Below are 21174 nucleotides of genomic sequence, written 5' to 3' on the forward strand. Positions count from 1 at the left end.
TGAGGGGCATGTCTGGTGTTATTGCAGTCACTGCTGTTGTTATGCAGTTTCACAGCTCATCCACAGTTCTTAAAGGGAAGGGGAGACATATACGGTGTCTTTCATGAATCCCCCACAAGAAAAAAATCACATACAGTGAGATCTGACGACCTCGGTGGCCAATGGTGTGAAGCCAAATCGTTAGGCTTCCTATGGCCTATCCATCGTTGAGGAAGCTCATTGTTAAGAAATGAATGAACATCCAGGTGGCAGTGGTGGTGCTGTTGGAATATGAAAGGCATCAGAGTGTGCTTGTAATTGCGGGAGAAGCCAATTCTGCATTTCCAGATATGACTGGATAAAGGTGCAAAAGACATTCAGTTTGTCGCCGTTTCCCGAAAAAAGGTTTACGGTCTGTACTTCCTATTGTAAGTAAAACTTTATATTCCAACATGTATTTTACAACTTACTGCAAGGTTCTATGTCCATTGGTTTCCTAAATATAGCATTTTTAAATCGGATGATTCTTTTTGATACACCCCAATAAATTTCAAGTGGTTTATAGACAGATTAGTAATTAGTAATTTTACTGATAAGCCTATATTGGCAGATCCCAGTACTCTCATACCTAATAGAAACGAATTTAGCTAATTCAAGTAGGAAGTGATTAGTGTCTTAATATAATGCATATCCCATACTGCAGTCTATTGTTTCATCTGCAAGTTCCAACCCCCACAAAAAATTGTCTCCATTGTTGCATGATCATCCAATAATCTTTGCTTGTTGACACATGCTCTGTCTCATTTAAATAAACTGACCTCCCTCCCCTTTAGTAGTATTGTGTAACTAATATTATGTTCTTTCCTCAAACTTTCAGTGAATTTGGCTGATTTCTGTGCAATGATAATAGAACTAGTGTGTGCATATCTTTCATATCCTTTGTAAGTGTGGTTTATTTGTAAACATACATTGGTTGAGATGTTCAGTAGGCAAACATTCAGCACATGTTGCATATTATGAAACCATTTAACATCTGTATTCTTCTGAAAATAATATTTCATGGTACATCTTGTACTTAACTATATTAGAAACTGGAAATAAATTTTTCAGCCTTCAGTTATTTCCTTTTTCAGAGCTGTATTTATCTTTTTGGCCACATTTAGGGTTAGGACACGCCATCCCCAAATGTAAGAATTCAGGTCAAAATGTAGGACACAACCATACTAGGAAATGTTAGTAAATTATAGCAAATTGACATAAATTTCAGTTATGCATTTTTAAACGAACTGTTTTGTGCACAAAAGTCCCGAACTTGTAATGATACACTACTGTGTGCATACTTGTGTGCTTTAACTGTAAACAGTTAAAATATTTGAAATTTTACTGAACCAATACAAAACCTTTTACGAGTGCCAGTGGTTGACTTTCAGTCGTCCTTTTCCATTGAAGTTCCCAGATTCGAGTGCCATGGGCATGGGTGTTCCTTGTGAGTGTTCCTCCATCAGTTTCATCTGGTCATCACTCATCACTGATCCTCATTGTCTCGATTAGCAAAACGTGGCAGAAAAGTGATGCTAAATAACAAAAATACAAACACAAAATACCGACTACATGACTAAATTATAATGGATTATATACTGTATTCTACAAAATCTATAGAAAGAGCAATAAATTCCCTTTGATCTTGAGTTTCTCCAACTAGCAACCAATTAATGTGATGCAATAACTTGTTCAAGGCAACGAACCATTTTTGACCAGTATGTTCATTCTCGATGATCCGAAATTACAATTGCAAATACACCCATTTACATAAATGGTTAAGATGTTTTATTTCATTAATGCAGTAGTCGCATGTATAGTGACAGGTATAAATTGAAAGTTATTATGTCCATACAGTTCTCCTCTGTGAACTTTCATAACTTTTTTTTAAATCAAAAGTTGGGTCCCACTTAAAGAATAATCCTAGCTATGCTGTTTGTGTGGTTTCATGAAGTATTGCCACTATTATGATAATTGAAATTGCACTTTATATTCAATGTGACACTTGTAACTGTTCACACTATTTTGTAGTGTATCACTTGTAAACTTTTGTCAGTTTGAAAACAAAGTTTCGGCATCCCTGATGGTGTAGTGGTAACATTGTTGCCTTTTAATTAAGGAGTCACGGGTTCAATACCCGGTGGAGGCACATAGTGTCTTGGATCCCACTTTAAACTGTAAGTCCAGTCCTGATTGGTGTTACTGTGCATACAGTGCACTTAAAACAAAGACTCAAACAAAGCAAAGTTTCACATTGAAGCAAAATGCTAAGTATTCCCTAAAATTAAACTTTTCACTGAAGGAGCAGAGATAGATATAAATAAACCCAAGTAAGTTTAAATTCTGGAATAAAAGTTGAGATGAAACTTTACCTGAACAATCTGCTTCCATGATTTAAAATTTAGTATAGGTTGTCACAGCACCAGATATGCAAAATAATTAAATACAATGATGTAAACATTTTAAAAAGTACACTTTCATAGTACTTCCTATAATCTTCACAAAATGAAGTTTTAAAACTTGCAACCTCATGGAAAACACCAGACAATAATTGCTCTGTAGAGTTGAAGAAAACTAATGAAATACACAGTCTGTCCAGTGGGAAAGGTGACTAATGAGAAATGAAAGACAAGACGTTGTGACAGGTAGTTTACAATATCAAAGTAGACACCTTGTGAGTCAATACATGCACTGAAGCGGTTGTAGAACTTTGTGAAGCAGTCTTCATACTCATGTTTCGGAATTGCCTCCAAAATTGAGGTCGAAGCCTTTTGGATGGCTGGGATGGTGTCGAAATGCCTTCCTTTACAGCGCCATTTTCAGTTTTGGAAATAACCAGAAGTCGCATGGAGCTAAATCTGGAGAATATGTGGAGTGATCGAGCTCCACTATCCCTTTTTTGGCCAAAAACTGGCGTACCAACCTGCTCTTGTGCATGGGTGCATTGTCGTGCAACAGAGACCATGAGCCTTGTTCCCGATATTCAGGCCGAACTGTACGAATCCTGGCCAATAGACGATGCAAAACACCCACATAATACTCAGCGTTCACAGTGTGTGACCTTCTGGAGTGAATTCCTTGTGGATGATGCCTTTGGAATCGCAGAAAACAGTGAGCAGGGTTTTGATTCAGCTCTTCTGCAGCGCACTTTCTTTGGTTTTGGAGAGCCTGGACTCTTCCATTCCGAACTATTGACACTTTGTGAGTGGTTCATACTGAAAGCACCATGTTTCATCACATGTTACAATGCTTGACATGAATCCTGGATCCACATCAGCTGCTTCTTTCATGTCTTTGCAGTGTTCCACTCTGAAATGTTTTCATTCGTCACTGAGTGTGTGTGACACAAACCGTGCACAGACCTTCTGTTTTCCCAAATTTTCCGTTAGAATGACATGGACAGTGGACTTCGGAATTCCAGTGTGATCTTTGATGAGTCTTGCAGATGCACAACGATCCTTGCAAACAATTTCAGCCACTTTTTGGACATTTTCGTCAGTTCGCACAATCACTGATGGTCCTGGTCGTGAATCATCTTCAGTGCTCTCCCAGCCATCACGAAATCTTGCATACCACTTAAACACGTTCTTACGGCTCAATGCCTCACTACTGTAAACAGTTTGAATCATTTGAAACATCTCTGCTGCACTTTTACCCAATTTGAAACAGAATTTAATGTTGCTCCATTGCTCTGTTTCCTATCGATGTTGAGCAGGTACTGTCAGTCACAAGATCTGTACACATCGACTGTTGATGCTAGTGCTTTGCAACTTTCCATGAAGAAAGTCGTAATGTGTCGCTATGTAGTACATATACGTCTCCATAGATGGCACTGGTTGTTCCATGGCAAAAAAATCAGTCACCTTTCCCACTGGACGGACTGTGTATATGCCACAAATGAAACTTAATATTAGCATATTTGAATATAGACTAATTTTTAATGTGGCATATAATTTTCGTTGAAATATGCCTATTCTTATCTGTGGACTAGAGAGAGGGTGATAACAGAAGAGTTTGGACAGTCAGTCAGGTAAAAAGTCGTGAGGCTATGTGCAAAGATGTACTATAAAGGAAATCTGGATAAATAAATCCACATTCACACTGTGGATATTCAGCCTTAATGTGAAGTAAAAATGATTGAAATCTTCATATTTTCAGATAAAATAAACTGCATGCATCTTTTCAAAAATGCCACTAATAAATAAATTTAACCCTGATTTTATGTTCCATCAGTCCCAGTACAACAAAATATTAGAATTCTATCCCGAGTTTTACATTTAACTGCATTTTAAGATTTCAAGGAGAAACCTACAAGCAATGTTTCGTAATAGCAGCATTAGAAGGAAATGATGTTTAAACTTAATATTTGCAGATATTAAATTAGTGAAGATAAAATTGTAAAACATGTACCAACAGTTAGTAATCTTGAAGGAAATTATTAATTGGTAGGCTTAACTGGAACAGATGTTCTTGGGTGATCATTTGGAGTTTGTGTACAATGGTTCAAAAAATGAAGATTGGGCACAAAGACCGATCTAACTGGGACAATCGCACAAGAGCATCTGTTTGGATTATATTGCTAAGAGAGCCTGAGTTACTGCTAATGTATTTAAGCCTACAAGATGATGAATTTAAATATTTAAGCCTACTTGTGTTTGCCATATGAACAACTCAGCCATTGTTTGTATGATGTGTCCCACTAACTAATTAGTATTTGTTGTGGTGGCTGACTCCTATTATAGCAGCTTCTGGCCGCTCACCATTCCATTCCCCGGCTCGTTCTCCTGCGAGCACTCCAGTCCATCAGCCCAACACGCTGCTCTTTGCAACCCCTGACGGACAAAAGGGTACAGTTGTATTCTTCAACACGATAAATGTCATTTCTGTTCACTTCACATCATTTTTTATTATTTTGATATATATTATTATTATTATTAGTTCATTTTACATTTGGGGACCATTTCCTTATTTTCTTGCTTGTTTGTTGTAATGCATCGCTCCTGGTGAAATTACATTTTTCACTTTTGGAAAGTATTGTGGCACATCACCAAAATTATTTTTTTCATCTATTGTTCATAGTTTATAGATATTACAATATGACACTTGTTAACCTTTATCGTACAAACTTTGGAAAAGAATCATGCTTGCATGCAAGTGAAATTTGTGCAACTTTTTATTTAATGCACTTGTGTTAACACATAATTTCTTATTAATTGATTGAAATACATAAACATTATTGGAACTTATGTTTATGATATTAAAATATTTTCATTATATATTCATTTTTTAATACAGAAAAATTAATTTATAGTTTATATGTAGAAACATAACTGTGTAAATTTAAAAGCTGTCTATTTTAAAATGTATTGATTACTTCATTGAATATTGACAAATCAATTTAGTGTACGCTAAAGGTTAATCATGATCTTGAATGAAATGATAGCTGTATGGTCTTTGAAAGTATGTTGCATTTGGGAAACGATATGGATCTTATTGATCATATTTTATTAGTTTTTGTGTTAAAATAATATGAACTTCTTACTTCATTTCCCAACAATGCTTAAAGAATGTTTTCATTTCAAAATCTTATGTTTGAAAGGTTATTAGTAGGGTTGTTGTTTTTAAGTAAAAGAGAACTTATTATTTGGTTCGTCCTTGGAAACTATTCTAGGACTAGAAAGAGGGGGTGACACACACACAAAGACACAAAATTAAGTAAGTGCTCTAACATATTAAGACTGGATCAATACCAGTGATACCATTGGTATTCTATCACTTAGAATTTAATCACAAATACAAACCAATACTTTTCTGAAGTCTGCACCAGTACTGTGGGAAAAAGTGGAATTTCTGCATCATTGACAGCAATTTTAATATTTTGATATCTTATATGTGAACATATTTTAAAGTAAAACTGACTGATTAATGGAGCACTTACGTATTAAAATTTATAATCTGAACCAGTTTAAATTGATACAACATGTAAGTATCTCTGGGAATTAGTATGGCTATTGGCAATGATGTCGGTATAACTTGACAAGTTTAAAAACAAGATGCTGCAAATAGCTGTTGCGCAGCTCACACCACATTTCCCCACTCCGCGGCGAAGTTCGCTCACAGTGTTTCAACCTGGAGGGAGCGGAATGGTCTTGAGGATTTTCAACGAAATTTGTATTCGCTTTTTCCTGGGCTGTTTTCTACCTGTCGGAGTACAGAAATTCAGCTCATCTTTCGCCAACGACTCTTTTCCTTCTTTTAAAACTTGGCCTCTCCGATGGTGCAGTGGTAGCGTTGTCGCCTTGTAAGCAAGAGGTCCCGAGTTCGATTCCCAGTGGAGGCACGTAGTGGTTCGGATCCCACTTTAAACTGTAGGTCCAGTCCTGATTAGCCTTACTGTGCATAAAGTGGACTTAACAAATCAATCCAATCGAATTTAAAACTTGAGAAACCATCCATTTAGATACTCCCGTGGCGGTGATTGTGGACTTGACAACAATTATACTTAAGTTTAAGTAACTCCTTCAGATTTTGCAAATATGTTGTAACATTGTAAACAATTTCTCTGGCCTGTCCTCTAAGGGGCTTTTCAGAGCAGATTGTGGATTTCGTTGGACCCGGCATGATTTGATTTTTGCATTTCAAAAATATGCAGCCAAGAGTAAGGAGCAAGAACATTTCGATGCTTTAAAAAAGAACACAGGCAAGTGTGTTATCAGATTGCCTTCTCGTAGTGATTGTTGTACGATAAACAACAACACTCGGCTTAAAAAAAACAAAAAAAACAGGCCACTGCTCGATGTCGCACTCCGAAAATGAAGTCATTCGCTCTGTAGTTTCTCTTCGCTATAAACCTTAACGTGCGTGCGTAATACTACAGTTTACGATCCGTGCACCGCACACATTTGCAAAGACCGGATTAAATCAAATGAACCACTGATAAACTGATGTAATACGTGTGAGCCAGCACCGTCAATGTACATAGTAAAATCGTTTATCATATTTGTTTTTGCTTAATTTTGCTGAGTTGGCACCACTGGTACTCTCAAGGCCAGACTAGTACGTAGAAGAGTGGTGGGGAGGATGACGTAATAGGAAGTGCTCGGCAGCGATCTGCGCATATTTGGACTTAACTTGTCAGGTTATACCAGTTCAGCTATATATGTACTGTTTATTAGTAATTTTACTCCATTAAGTTAGTGTGCTTATCAATCAAGAAATCTTTCATTTGGGTATACCATCACTAGCGCTGACGCAGTACTTAAATTAAAGAATTGCTTCACATCTTTATTTTTCTTACACTTTTTGTAACATTTACACAATGAAACATTTTTGAGCTTGTGATTCACTAGATCAATGAGAAGAAAATACACTTGTAAGATAAAGTTCGCCACATTGATGGCCAAACTTGTGTGGTTGACACTCTGTATCAGTACAGAAGGTTCTGGGTTCAAGTTCTGGTATTGCCATCCTTTGGGAGTGTCTTGTCATAATTTAATCTAATCATAATTCATCTTCATCGTTACGATTAGTCACAAATTGCAGAAAGTCAATCTAAACTGAGAAAAATAGAGATGAAGTTGTTCATCTTTCCTTTTGTATAAAAAAAGTATTAACTTCATATGCAATTCTTCCACTTAATGTTTATTTTGTTGGGTTTAATGTTACTTTCAGTAATATAGTTTTCTCATCATACCAGCATAGCTAGTGCCTTGTTAACCATTCGAAAGGTTCCTGTAAAAGTGCACAGAAAAGAAAGGAACAATAGCTGACAACAACCATTTTTTAAAAAAATATACGAACAAGGTCACCTACTGTAAGCATTCATTGTTTGTGCCATACAGAATTCAAAATGGCAAATCTGGCTGTGACCTTTTGTTTCGCAACATCATACTTGTACTCCAGTCATAGGGCAGAAGACCTATCCACTTTCGTAGTTGATGAGGAAGTTATTCATATAAATATCTGAAGAGGTAATTTTTCAATATAAATACTATTAAATACAGCATTCATTTGTTCAGGATCATGCACACGTCATTCTCTGTCAAGAAATGTTTAGATGAGCCTATAGATTCTTAGTTTTTAGTCTTGCCTGGTCTGACTTATTAGAATGTAGAGAACATGATAAATAGGTGATAGCTAGTGGCAGGATATTATAAAGATAGTAAATGCACAAGATCGCTGATGCCTTATTGTAGACACATCTATGACATGAGCACAGTAAAAATGCCATATTCCTGAATAGACAACTGTTGTTAATTTACCGCACATTTTAATTTTCAGCTATTCTCACTGTCATGTACTTGAAATATAGCAAAAGTTACTTTGAAATATTAAAATATATCATGAGGTAAAGTCAGTAAACATGTCACAATTATATTATGGCCAAGAGTGGTATAGAGAGTAGTTGTGAAAGGTGTCAGTATTTGGTGTTTGATATGTTGGGTAGCAGGCACTGGATGTATTGTGTTCATGCACAGCTCATTATTAAAATAGTGATTATACTTTCAAGATCATACACCTGTTGTATTGAGTGTATTTGTAGGTTAAACAACTTCTAGCCCCAAGTCTCTTATCTGCAAAGTGACCTCTACTGGGGTCAAAAATAAGATACTGGAAATGTGCTAAAAATATAACCAGCCACCTGATATACTTGGCCCATTATTATAACTCAAATTGTATATAGCTCCAGAACTCTACACACACATAAATCTTGACCAGGGTCACCATGTTAAGATTAAGATGGAAGCTAATGTGTGGAACGTGGAGTTTAATAGACTGACATTAAGTTAGAAACAGGCAGTGTAGCTAGTGCAATAGATTTAGGTACACCATAATGCATGATAGTTTCAATTCCTGAAAAGTGAAGGTGAGCAGAAAACTTACCGCAGAACACAAAATGATGTGTAAGCTCCCGTGCACCATATCTCTGTAAAGATTCCATTGATGCAAGTTTTGATAAAACAATGGAGAAATGTATTAATATTGGTGGAAATGATGTCTAGAAATATTAAATGTTTTCAGGGTCATATCTCACATATTGGCTTATTATTCCGTAACTATTTGTGACCTGTTCACTGACTTCCCCTCATATAACATGTAAAGTACAAGTTGGTAAATTTTTTAAACTTTTTTTTTCCACCTACATGTGCATAATTCCAGACTAACGCTGTCCGTTCCTGTCTTGTTGTTGCATTAATTTTTATGCTAGCGTGGCATGCATCTGTGTGCACTGATCCATAAAGTGTCTGCATTGGTTTAACATCGTCTAGTGTTTTGTCTGTGGCATGCCAAACATAGTTGTGTGTCATGCATTCAATTTTCATAATGTGATCATGTGACTGATGAATATCATTTGGTGCACAATATTTTCTGCATCCCAAATATAAATGTATATGTTTAACTGTAATAGTCTTGTTTCAGTCTGAACTTCAGGTATATTTAATTAGGAACATAATTTTTTGTGTACACCTGCTAGTTTAATTTAATATGCTGTCATCATAGTTTTAGGTAGTGATTATAGTTTGTCCATAATTCAAAGTTAGTGTTAGAGATAACAATTCTAGTAGTTTAATATGTGTGTATAATAGTATGAAAGTGCACAAGTCTTTGTATACACACCCTGTGTATTAAAGAAATAGGAAAAATAGTGTATGAGGCACCTAGAATTAAAGCCTTCCAAATCCATAGCAGTCAGATTTTCAGGAAATGTGGAAAACTGTACATAATAAACTGTGCTGTATGGTTGAATCTATTTTATTTCTTGATTGTATGAAAGTAATTATTTATGCAATATTTCATGAGTCTTAGTTCATAAACAAGCAAAATATAGATATGGCATATTTTGATACCAAAATAAGGATTTAGTGGATTTTGTTTCCAAATTTAACTGTCTGCAATATGATTGTGTGCAGAGGGTTTCTGTTATACTAAAATAAGAAGGGTAAATAAACTAATTTGTCTACATGCTTACATTAATGAGTACATTGTGCCAGCTATAATTAAATAACTCGAGGGGGAATGGTCTATGTCCATTAGCAGGTATTGACTGGACATCAGAAATGCGACAAGTTTTGATTCTAAAAATAGTGAAATGTATCATGGGTGTGGCAGTAAGCACTCTCTTCAGCATTCATTTTAAAATTAATTAAATTATTAATCAATTTTTAACAAGGATGTGGCAGGTTGTGGGAACAAATATTGCTTTTTTCCAATTCCTTGTATGTAGAAGTATAAGAGAGAATTCTTATCTCATATAAGATGTAAGGTTTTGATCGTAGATGCCTCATATGTGACTTCCCTTGTGAATTGTTACAATTTATCAAAGCAAAAGTATCACATTAGTAACCTTCATTTCCTGATATTCTTAACAATTCTCATGTACTTTTTTGGAAATTTGGTGATTGCAGTCTTTATGTAGAATGGTATTTTTTGGATGCAATTTTACCAGAGTATCAGACATTTATTTATCCCTTATCCAGATTGATTAATTGGGTATCTGTCATCCAGATTATCTGAAGAGACATTCAACAATACATTCCAAATCTTATCAGATCATTTAAAACCCAGATATCAATTATATTTTATAGCCATTCATAATCTTAATATGATCAAGAATGATTGAATTATGCAGTATTCAATATTTATATCTATTGCAATATTGTATCATGTATGTCTAACATTTTTGTTTGTCTAATCACTTCTTGCTAGCAATTACATTGTACAAGGTGTATCAGAAGTCCCTTACCACACCTTGTAAAATCCACGGTGATGTATATTCATGGAATTTGATATGGGCGATACAAAATAGACCTAGAGGGACACCTTTTGGAGTATGTCACTTGGACGCCGCCATCTTGAATTCAACAATTTTATGACCATAGGCTAGAATTTTGTCAGGATGTCAAATCCGAAATCAGATTTGATGTAACTTCATTTGGTGAAAAGTTATTGGTAACTGAATGTGATGTTTACCTGTTTGTTGCAGGAGCTGAACCATGCCGTTAACAACTGATGAATGCATGCAGATCGTCAAACTGTTGGGTGGGAGAAGTGCTTGTGCAGTGGCTGCTGATTTCAACCTGCATCATCCAGAACGTTATCCTGTGTCACATGTTGCAGTGGCACATTTATTAACCAAATTCGAGGAGACTGCGACGGTCTTGGACAGACCGCGTAGTGGACGAGGACGACTGTGGACAGTCACGGATGAAGCAACAGCTATGACAGTGCTGGCCTCCTCCTCGGCGTCACCGCAGTGAAGCACACGTCGTATTGTACAGGGTGCTACAGAGGCACAAGTGGCATCTGTATAAGGTGCAAATGCAGCAACACCTCTCAGAGGATGATCCAGATCGCCGCGTGCAGTTTTGCGAGTGGGCTATCATCCAATTACAGCTAAATCCAAACGTTGCTATGCAGATAGTCCATTCTGATGAAGCGAACTTCTATGTAAATGGGGAGGTGAATAGGCAAAACATGCGCTATTGGTCGCATGACAACCCCGCATGGACAGATCATCCCTCCAGGTGTGGGCAGGCATATGGGGAACATGGATAATCAGTCCTTTTTTCATTCAAGGAAATTTAAATGCGGAACTATACCTGGGGATGCTACAGGAACAGATACTGCCAGCTCCGATGTCGGAAGATGGTACATTACCCAGGTTTTGTCAACAAGATGGTGCGTTATTATGGCATCCAGGTGCGTCAGTACCTGGATGAACAATTTCCTGGGGCATGGATTGGTCGACGTGGCCAGTTGAATGGCCTGCCCGATCACCAGACCTAACTCCAATGGACTTCTACCTTTGGGAACACGTTAAGGCTATGGTATGAATATTGGTGATCTTCATCATCTGGAACAACATATCATGGCTGCCTTTGAGCAAATTTCACCAGATACCTTGCTCAATGTCTACAGACATTGGGAGAAGCGTCTGCACACGTGCATTGCCCAGCACGGGCAATATGTAGAGCACATTCTGTAACAGGTAAACATCACTTTCAGTTGCCAATAACTTTTCACCAAATGAAGTTACATTAAATCTTATTTCAGATTTGACATCCTGATGAAATTCTAGCCTATGGTCATGTATCGCATGACCCACCTATAATTTTAAATAAAAAAGTTGAATTCAAGATGGCGGCCGTCCCTGTGACATACTCCAAAAGGTGTCCCTCTAGGCCTATTTTGTATCGCCCATATCAAATTCCATGAATATACATCACTGCGGATTTTATAAGGGTTGGTAAGGGACTTCTGATACACCCTGTATATAGAGAGTAGAAGTATGAGGAATTATAAGATTATACTGAAGCACATAATCTCTTATTACTGTCTAGCAATAGGTTTATTGTAGTTAGGGTAGTTTCATTTATGTTTACTACAAAGTTAGTTGTTTTTTTAATAGTTAGTAATAGCATAATGCATTGTCATAAATAATTTAAACTCTGTAGCATTTGGAGTGTTTCTGAGTTCTCTAATTTGTTTCAACTGCAAAAAGGGCTTACCTAATTTTCTATCTTTTATTTAAAAGGAAATGATGTGAAGGTCATTTGATTACTAGGTGTTCAACCCTCCATTTAAATTCAAACCTCTATTTCTTATGACTTTTGTCTTACTGTTCTTGTTAATGATCCACCTTTTTGATTAAGAACATTGAATGGCCAACTTGTGATGTTGCCACAGAAAGTTCTTGGTTCAAGTCCTGGCATGCTAGTTCCTTTTTGAGAGCCCTTTCATCAATTTCATCTAATCATCATCATTTATCCTCATTGTGATTACCCTAAAGAGGCAGAGAAGTGGTATAAAATAAGAATCAGATTAAGATAATTTGATATTCTTTCATTTAATATAAATTTTTAGAGTAGAAAATAAATACAGTAATGGAAACTTACTAGAATACTGTTCTGTCATAATTCTACACCACATTTGCAACTGGTTTGATATACTGCTGAATTGAACATCCCTCTACATACTTAAATCTAAAAAAATGTAATTATGAATTACTGTAACACTAATTTACATTACCTCAGATATTTCATCTATTCATTTTAATCATACTTCTAATCATGCTCTGCATTTAGGAAGCTTTCAGAACAAAATGGCAAGCAATATGTGACAGGCAGCAAGAAACAAGCTTCACTTGGAAACAAACTCCCACTAATACACGCAGTCTTTTGAACCAAAGCAATATGACAAACTGAATGTGTCAGTTGGGCTGGTTCATTTTCTCAATACCATGCATTATGTCATCTTGGTCTGTTTGTGCATATGTGGTGAATGCAAACAGATAGACTAAAGGGATCCATGTCACTTTAACTTTTCTATTTTTACCTATTTATAACTACGTGTTACTAAAAGTCTTGTGAACGGTCGCAGTGAGTTATGAAAATCAATAAATCAAGTTACACAGAGTAATTAAATTTCAATAAGAAGTAGATTTTACACTTACTTATGATGTATCTTTTAAGTAACATTCATTATTTTTTATTTTCTTATTGTGCAATGGATATTCTTACCAATTGTTTTAGTATTATTTATTATTTTGTTTGAATTTCTTGTCAGTTGGTTGTCAGTAATGGTGGTGGCTCGGTGTATTTGTAATGACATGAAAAATACTCTTGCAGACATAGCAACCAGTGATCTCTTGTCAGTTGATGATGCAGCAAATCATTCAGGAAGAAGTATGTAATAATTCAAATAGCAAGTAATTCTTTCAAAACCATGTTGCAACTGCTTATCTAGTTTTCTGAATGTGGGCAAAGGTTTCGGGGCTATTTGAAGAAAATAGTTGGTTATACTGTGTATGTATTCTTCTAGAAATCCTAGGTGCTACTTTCACTTGTATAGTTTCAAAATCGTACTCTCATGTGCACTTCTTAACGCTTCTGTGCAGAAGTAATACACAAAGTGATAAATATTCTTCCTACCGAAATTGCTTATGGATTTTTTGATTGGGAATTTATTTGTTGCTTACCAGGATTAAGTGTGTTGCTAGATCAATGTGTATGTCATTGCTTTTCTTGCTTTAAAAAGTAATATGGAATTATATATTTATTATTAAAACACATCAGCACATTAAAACATTAAGAGCTATGGTCATCCAGTTTGTAGGCCATCTGACTGACGCATGAGAGAACCAGGTTTGATTCCCAGGGTGAGTGATCTTACAGGAATTTTCCTGACAATATCCATATGAATAGAGGATTCACCCATCCTCTAATAAAGCGGTATTTGCCAAGGGTGTTAAGGCAGCCAGGATGTGGCAATGTATGGGAGGAAGGTATACCGTTTTTTCCCCGTTAACACATTGAAACTGCTGACATTTTATGAGCAGTTTGTATGCATTCCCAGACCTGTTTTAGGGAATTGTCACCAGTTTTAGTGCTTTTGTATGCACGTTTTTGAACTTTAAATGCATCCAGCATATTTTTAAAACTTATATGTGATGGCTCCATTTAATTTACCTAACTTGGTTTACTTGATCTTCTGTTCTTGAGACTTTAAATTTATGGAAAGTTCAGCATTTTCATACACAAGTCTTATTACAAATATATCATGTTAAATATGAATCATAAAAAAAAGTTGCAATACACATACTCAAATTAAGAAGTCAATTTTCACTAGCATGATATTTTCACAAAATGCATATATGCAGTTTCTGTTGTGAATTTCCACATTGTCAAAAACATTACATTTTAAAAATATTTCATAATTACCATTTTTACCCTTGTTTTAAAAGTTGTTCAAAGACAAAAATGGCACTTGGAGGTCATTTTAAAAGGGGGGTTTGCATTTGCCACTTCAATTTTTCCATTTTCTTTACTGCTTTTATTTGAAAATTTCGAATTTCCAAAAAATTCCCCCTCTGTATACACGAATGTCTACATCACACATAACTAACCACGGTATCAATGCTTGATTTTCGTCTGTAATCTTTTCATACTTATTTGTCATCATCTAATGATTTTTCACAATATTTGGACTGATTCAGTTGCTTTTCAAGGAATTAAAAAAATAAAGCTGTAATAACTGCAGAAATGTGCAGAGGAACAAATGCATTTAGCATGTGATGGTTTGAAATTCTTGGTTCAGTCCTCACTGAGGCATTGCTATTTATTTAATCATAGTCCTAATGCTTATCTATGTGTTGCAAGGAAATAATTTCATAATATTAATATTATGATGTGATATATGTTTGTGTGTACACAAATAAAGTGAACAGATATGTGTGTGTGCATCACATTACTAATGACATTCGTATGCACTATACTAATTAATATATGTGTATGTGCTAGTTGTTCTTAACCTTTAACTGCTCATAAGGACACTTCAATTGTAGTTTATGTTCATGCATTTAGTACCAAGTGGTTATTATGTGAATACCACTTACTTTTAAATTCAGTAATAATGTTTATCTATAGTTGGATATTAGTGGTGTGTACACTATAAGCAAAATACTTTAAATATGAAAGTTGTAATATGTAGTATGTTGTCCAAAGGCAAAGGGAGAGGTGTTCTGAAGTGTAGTATAAAGAATAAAATGCACTGTAGGTTACAAGAGGCATTGCCGTGTATAATGTACTGAGAGAGTGTCTATTTCTCCAGTGCATAATTTGTTTATACATGTCCTGAATACGTTATTTTTAATAGTGATTCTTGCCACTTATTCAATGATTTTGCACCTTTACATAGCCACATTCATCATGCCTCTGTTAATGACATTGGGGGATCCTCACCTCTATGTCCATTAAACAAGTTTACCAATGTAAAAACTACATCTCAATATCATTCTTTTTAGTATTATACAGCACACAACCTTGTATGTTCCAATTCTCCTTGAAAGATATTTAATTGTATTCCTTTACATGATAAAGTAACTTTTACCTACACTCACAACAATGCCTTTTGAAAAGGGTTAGCTCAATAACATGGATCTAAATACACATGAATCTATGCTACCACCATATCAGGTAATATTTAACTAAAAGTGCATGGTACATATAAGTTTAATCTTAATACGCGTGTTGATAGAGTTACTTTGCAGTGAGTGCAAATATATAATACTCAAAACCAGTTGCACTGTTTACCATGTGAGTATTAATGAGTATTAAGATGATTGTGCCAATTTAACCTTCTGCACTTTAGGCCTGTCTCAAGGTGCTTCTCCAGTGACCCCTAAATCATCTCAGCTGGAGCTGTTTCCTCCTGGGAATCCTCCACATTCTACATCTGGTAACAAAAGCTAGATTCTAACACACAACTGCCACCCGCTTGCTTCGTATACACCCTTTAGATTGATTGCCCACTAGTAGCATTGTCAAATGTATGCATTTTTTTTTATTAGGGCTGAGCTGATGTTACTTTCAACCAATACAAACTGATTTTGGTACTTTAACCAGTTCCAATACTAGTGTTTCCACTACTTGTAACAACTCTGATACTCTTGTTGATTCAGTACTTTTACTAATTCAACTGGCTCTGATACCTTTACCAATTCCAAAGCTCCTACTCCTACTGATTCTGATATCTTTATCAGTTCCAGAGCTTCAATGATTTCTGATACTTTGCCAATTCAAATGCTTCTTCTAATTCTGGTACTTACCAATTCCAGTGCCCCCCTACTGATTCTGTACCTTTACCATTCCAGTGCCCTACTGATTCTGGTGCCTTTACCAATTTCAGTGCATGTACTGGTTCTGGTACCTTTACCAATTTCAGTGCTCCTACTGATTCTGGTGCTTTACCAATTCTGGTACTCTTACTGATTCCAATACGAATATCAACTCTTGCATATACCAGCATTGGAACTTTTAATGGAAAAATTTAATTTTGTTCTAAAATATTAATACTTAATTATAAGACTTGGTACTCTACTGGTTATTAGATTTGAACCAATACTCATGCACTGGTATCAATATCAGCTCAGCACTAATATTTTAAAAATTAGTCTTTAGTGATTGTCTTGTTCTGACCTGAGTATAGAATTGTAAGCATATGGACATTTCAACAATCACGAACATACTACATGACAACAGTTCAAAAGTTTTTCCAGTTTCGCAATAACTAGTACTGCTAAGCTATATTGTTGGAAATTTTTAAATGACTTTAGGTATTGCAAGAAATCCAGGGTTTAAAATGTAAACCTTTAAATCAGAGGTTGGCTTGGTACCTTAACTGGTAGACCACTGGCACAGAACATCCGCTTTCCAGTCATTCATTACAACATGAAAATGCCATATATTATAAAAGCATATACAATATTGTTGAAAATATACCTCCTTGTGGCCTAGTAAATGACATACAGACACAAATTCATGCATCACATTGTACATAGCCTTACTTTGTGCATCATGCATTTTTTTATACAGTTGCATAGTGACGTTAGAAATGCATTTGTTAGGAGCACACTGCATATTAGATGCACTGTATGCACTTAGGTTTAAGTTATTCTCTCCACAGATTGTGTGTGTGTGTGTGTGTGTGTGTAGATCATCATGTTTTAAGTGTAATTGCTTATCATACAGTGTATAAAATTCCTGATTTTTCGAATAACATTGTGTTGTTGTTAGATTATATATTTTGCCTAGCTTAATAGAAGTTCAAAAATAAAAAAACACTACTGATTACTTTCATCATACAGGAAATGCTCCTGTCATTTTGTACAGTGTGCTATAGATAAGAAACTAAATGCTACACATTTTAATGTGTATGGGGTTGAGAATTACATGCATTAACAATTGTGCTTCATAACTCCCCAAATACAGGATATCGGTATCATTCTTCAAAATGAGAAATTGGACATTACCGAGGCTGACCCAGTTCCATTGTAACTTTAGGATTGCAGTTGTATCTGTGTGTGAAAATTGCAACATTAGGACAGATAAGAAAGTGAAGTTGCATTTTATTTACAATGTAGCTCTTATATTTCATGGATTAAAACACCAGTCATTTTGTGTGGAATGTAAACTAAGCAGGTGTTGCGGAGGTGGTGTTAGACATCAGAGGGGATCACTGTTTACTATTAGTGTTTACCAGTGGCATCACCAGAAATTTTTCTCAGGTTGGGTTCAAGGGTGGATAATATATTTTTAGGTGGGCTCTGGTTCGGTGGTCATGGTCAGGGCCGGCCCTAGGAATTTTTCAAGGTGGAGCGACGTTTCATGAGGGTGCCTCCCCCCTCTTCCCAATCAGACGATGGAGGGTTATGGTGCTTTATACTAGCTTGTTACTTTCCATTATCTAAATAATATATATATCTAACGTGTATTTATGCTATTTGGGTGGGCAGACAGGTGGGCTGAGATTAGCCCACCCAGTGGCAACGCCTCTGGTGTTGACCTATTTTTTAGACAGATTGGAGAGCAAATTATCCAATTTTCCATCTGCTCAATCTACCAATAAATTTACTTGTTCACTCCTACTCTGCAATTTTATTATACATACATACTTCAAGGTCCTGCACCGTGGCCGTGCAGTCTAAGGTGTAAGCTGTGGGCTACGGCTATGGGACAAGTGCAGGTTTGAGTCTTCTGGGGAGAAGCGTAACTACTTTTTGTGGATTTTGATGCCTGTGTATGGGTCTGGTGGCCACCCACCATCGTGAGAAAACTGGGGAGCTAGAAATGAGTAGTGTAACCTGGTCACAGAAAACCTACAACAACTGGGGGTTCATCGTACTGACCACACGTCACTTTGTAACTGGTTAGAAGGCTGCAGTTTGTAGGTAAACACTGACTCTCGCGAGTTATCTTATATACACTTAGAGGGGGAAAAAAATATGAATTTGCTTAATTCTCAACCCTAATAATTTATGTATTGTACGGAGGAGATAAGAGGAGTGGAGAAGAATGGGATGGAGGAAAGGTAGAGTATCCTCTAATAGCATAATCGCATAACATCACTGTAGAAATAAGTTTAGTTTAGATTAGGTTAGATTTGTAGGATGTTGTAGAAGGTATGATTGATCTATACAGTTTTCCCACTAATAAATAGTATTAGAGCAATGTCTATGTGTAGATGAGATGAGAGTTAGCCTTAGAGTATTAGAACATCTGTGTGTTGGTTAGTATTTGGAAATGTTAAGTGCACATCTTGTACAGCATGATAGCCTAATTTAGTAAAATATCTGTACGTTTGTGTGTCTGTGTTATGTATGTTTTTAATATTAAAATTGGTCATGTGTGTTATATTCTATGATCAAGCCATTTGCTTGTTACCTGAATGTTGCACCTGCTACTTGATGCACCCTTGCACTGAACTGGCTTTTCAAGAGGTGTACATTTTAATGTGGATATGCAGCAAGTTCTAAATGGTGTTTTCATTTTGCAGCTTCTCCTTTGCCATCGCCCATGCGATCTCCTGCACGAACTCCGATGAAGCAGCCGGAGCAACAGGTTCCTTCATGCTCTGCTCTTTATGATTTTGATCCTGAGAATCCAGGAGAACTGGGGTTCAAGGTATGTGTTATGTATTCAAGTAATGGTAGAAAATCGGTTACTTTTTCTCCATTGAGCAATAAACTGCGTTCTCACTGTCACAGAAATGCTGGAAAATTAAGGTAATTTGAAGTGTGATTAAAAAGTCAGGTAAGTTCATAAAAAAAGTATTCCACAGCACAGAAAAGTAAGTCAATAGGAACTATGGTTGCTGTACTTGGAATGATATGGATTTTCCTGTATTTGTGGTCTATTCGGTAAGGCGTCTGTCTGACTGCCACGCAGGAGACCCGAGTTCGAGTCCTGGGGTGGGTGATCTAAGTCGGAATTTTTCTGGCCTTGTCCCTGCATTAAGTAGCTCTCTGGGGGCAACCCTGGGGGATAAAGGTGGCTGGAGTATGGTGCTGATCACATCGCCTCCAAAATGGCTGAGATCGAGAAAAAAATACTGCACTTGAGGTGAAAAGCTGAAATTTTCATCACGTGAAGAGTAGTACCCTTTCAGGAATATTTTTTGAAGTGTTGCCGAAAAATATACTTGATGGATGACAAATCTTGAAACCACTATACCTCAGATACTGTGAATCCTAGAAAGGAGAAATTTCTGTTAAATTATTCTAGTTTTAATTCTCAACAATGTTTTTTTTTGCAATATGCTAACAGTATGTGAGAAAACATAACTTGAAAAAAAAGTTTTTTTTCAGATTTTGTTAAAAGATTAACTGTTAACACATGGTAGCCTCTCCTGCCTGTAAGCCTGTATGCATGAAATAAAAGAAAAGTAGCACAAGAACCATTTGCTGTAGGAAGATGAGATTTGTTTAGTTTTTCTTCCCAGTGGTAGGCCTTTCAAGGGATGTGAAACTTATACATTTTCTCTCCCCATAAAAAAAAAGCCAAAAGAAGAAGAAAAAAATTTAAATTTTACACAAAAAAATTCTTCTTACACAGTTCACTATGGCCTCTGCAATGAACTGAGTAAAAAAAATGTGATGTGTAGCACCATTAACTTCCTACAATTGTGCAAAGTCGTGTTGAAAATCATTAATAACTTACTGAGGAATATTAATATATGTAAGGAAATCAGTGTAGTCATCGGTTCCAGCATTGGCCCTATGGAAGCTGGATGCATGAAATTTGCAGAAACGATCAATGAAAGACCAGGCTTCAATGTCATATAACTTATGTTCCCAGGGTTAGAAAAGAGAAACCCTGAAAAATGCAGGTATTTTTTTAAAAAAATTGTAAGTTCATGGAAATCTTTTAAATCTGACATCTCCCACTGGAAACGTAATTACACGCTGCAGTCAAAAAGTAACCTTAATATAGCAATAAAAAAATCAGAATAATGTAGTTGACAGGTGCACGGTCTGATGGAAAATGTGACGTAAGACGGCTGATTCCTTGGAGACATGCACCGCAGAGGAGCAGCTTGACATCCATTTTTTGGGCAATGGGTGCAAACCCAGCAAATATCCATCGAATGATGTAGAGGCAGTATGGGGATTCCTTTCTGTCGGTTCAGCAGGTTTTGAGTGGTGCAGAAAGTTTAAAAGTAGAGTGTCAACTTGATGTCTGACTGAAGCAGCCCTCTCCAATATCGCTTCGGTGGATTGAAAGATCTGAGAAAATCTGCTGGCAACAATTGGCACTGCATGCCATATCATTCATGATGCATTGTGCTGCAGTACCAGAGGCACCGACTTGTCAAAATTAT

The 21174-nt window shown here is 36.2% G+C and overlaps 1 protein-coding gene across 15 annotated transcripts in view; it reads left to right on the forward strand.

The window, feature by feature from the left end:
• EndoA (SH3 domain containing GRB2 like, endophilin-A) overlaps positions 1-21174 on the forward strand; it is a 172003-nt gene that overhangs the window by 141944 nt on the left and 8885 nt on the right. For 6 of the 15 annotated variants that reach the window (XM_083118438.1, XM_083118441.1, XM_083118442.1 and 3 more), the window contains 3 exons: positions 4761-4865; positions 16168-16254; positions 19351-19478. In XM_083118438.1, the coding sequence (XP_082974564.1) occupies positions 4761-4865; positions 16168-16254; positions 19351-19478 (320 nt within the window). Of the gene's footprint in view, positions 1-4760; positions 4866-13646; positions 13704-16167; positions 16255-19350; positions 19479-21174 lie in introns of all 15 variants that reach the window. The other 9 variants (XM_083118444.1, XM_083118451.1, XM_083118446.1 and 6 more) reach the window with 5 other exon arrangements.

Source organism: Lepisma saccharinum, chromosome 3, assembly GCF_977018435.1.
Source record: "Lepisma saccharinum chromosome 3, izLepSacc3.1, whole genome shotgun sequence".
Taxonomy (NCBI): Eukaryota; Metazoa; Arthropoda; class Insecta; order Zygentoma; family Lepismatidae; genus Lepisma; species Lepisma saccharinum.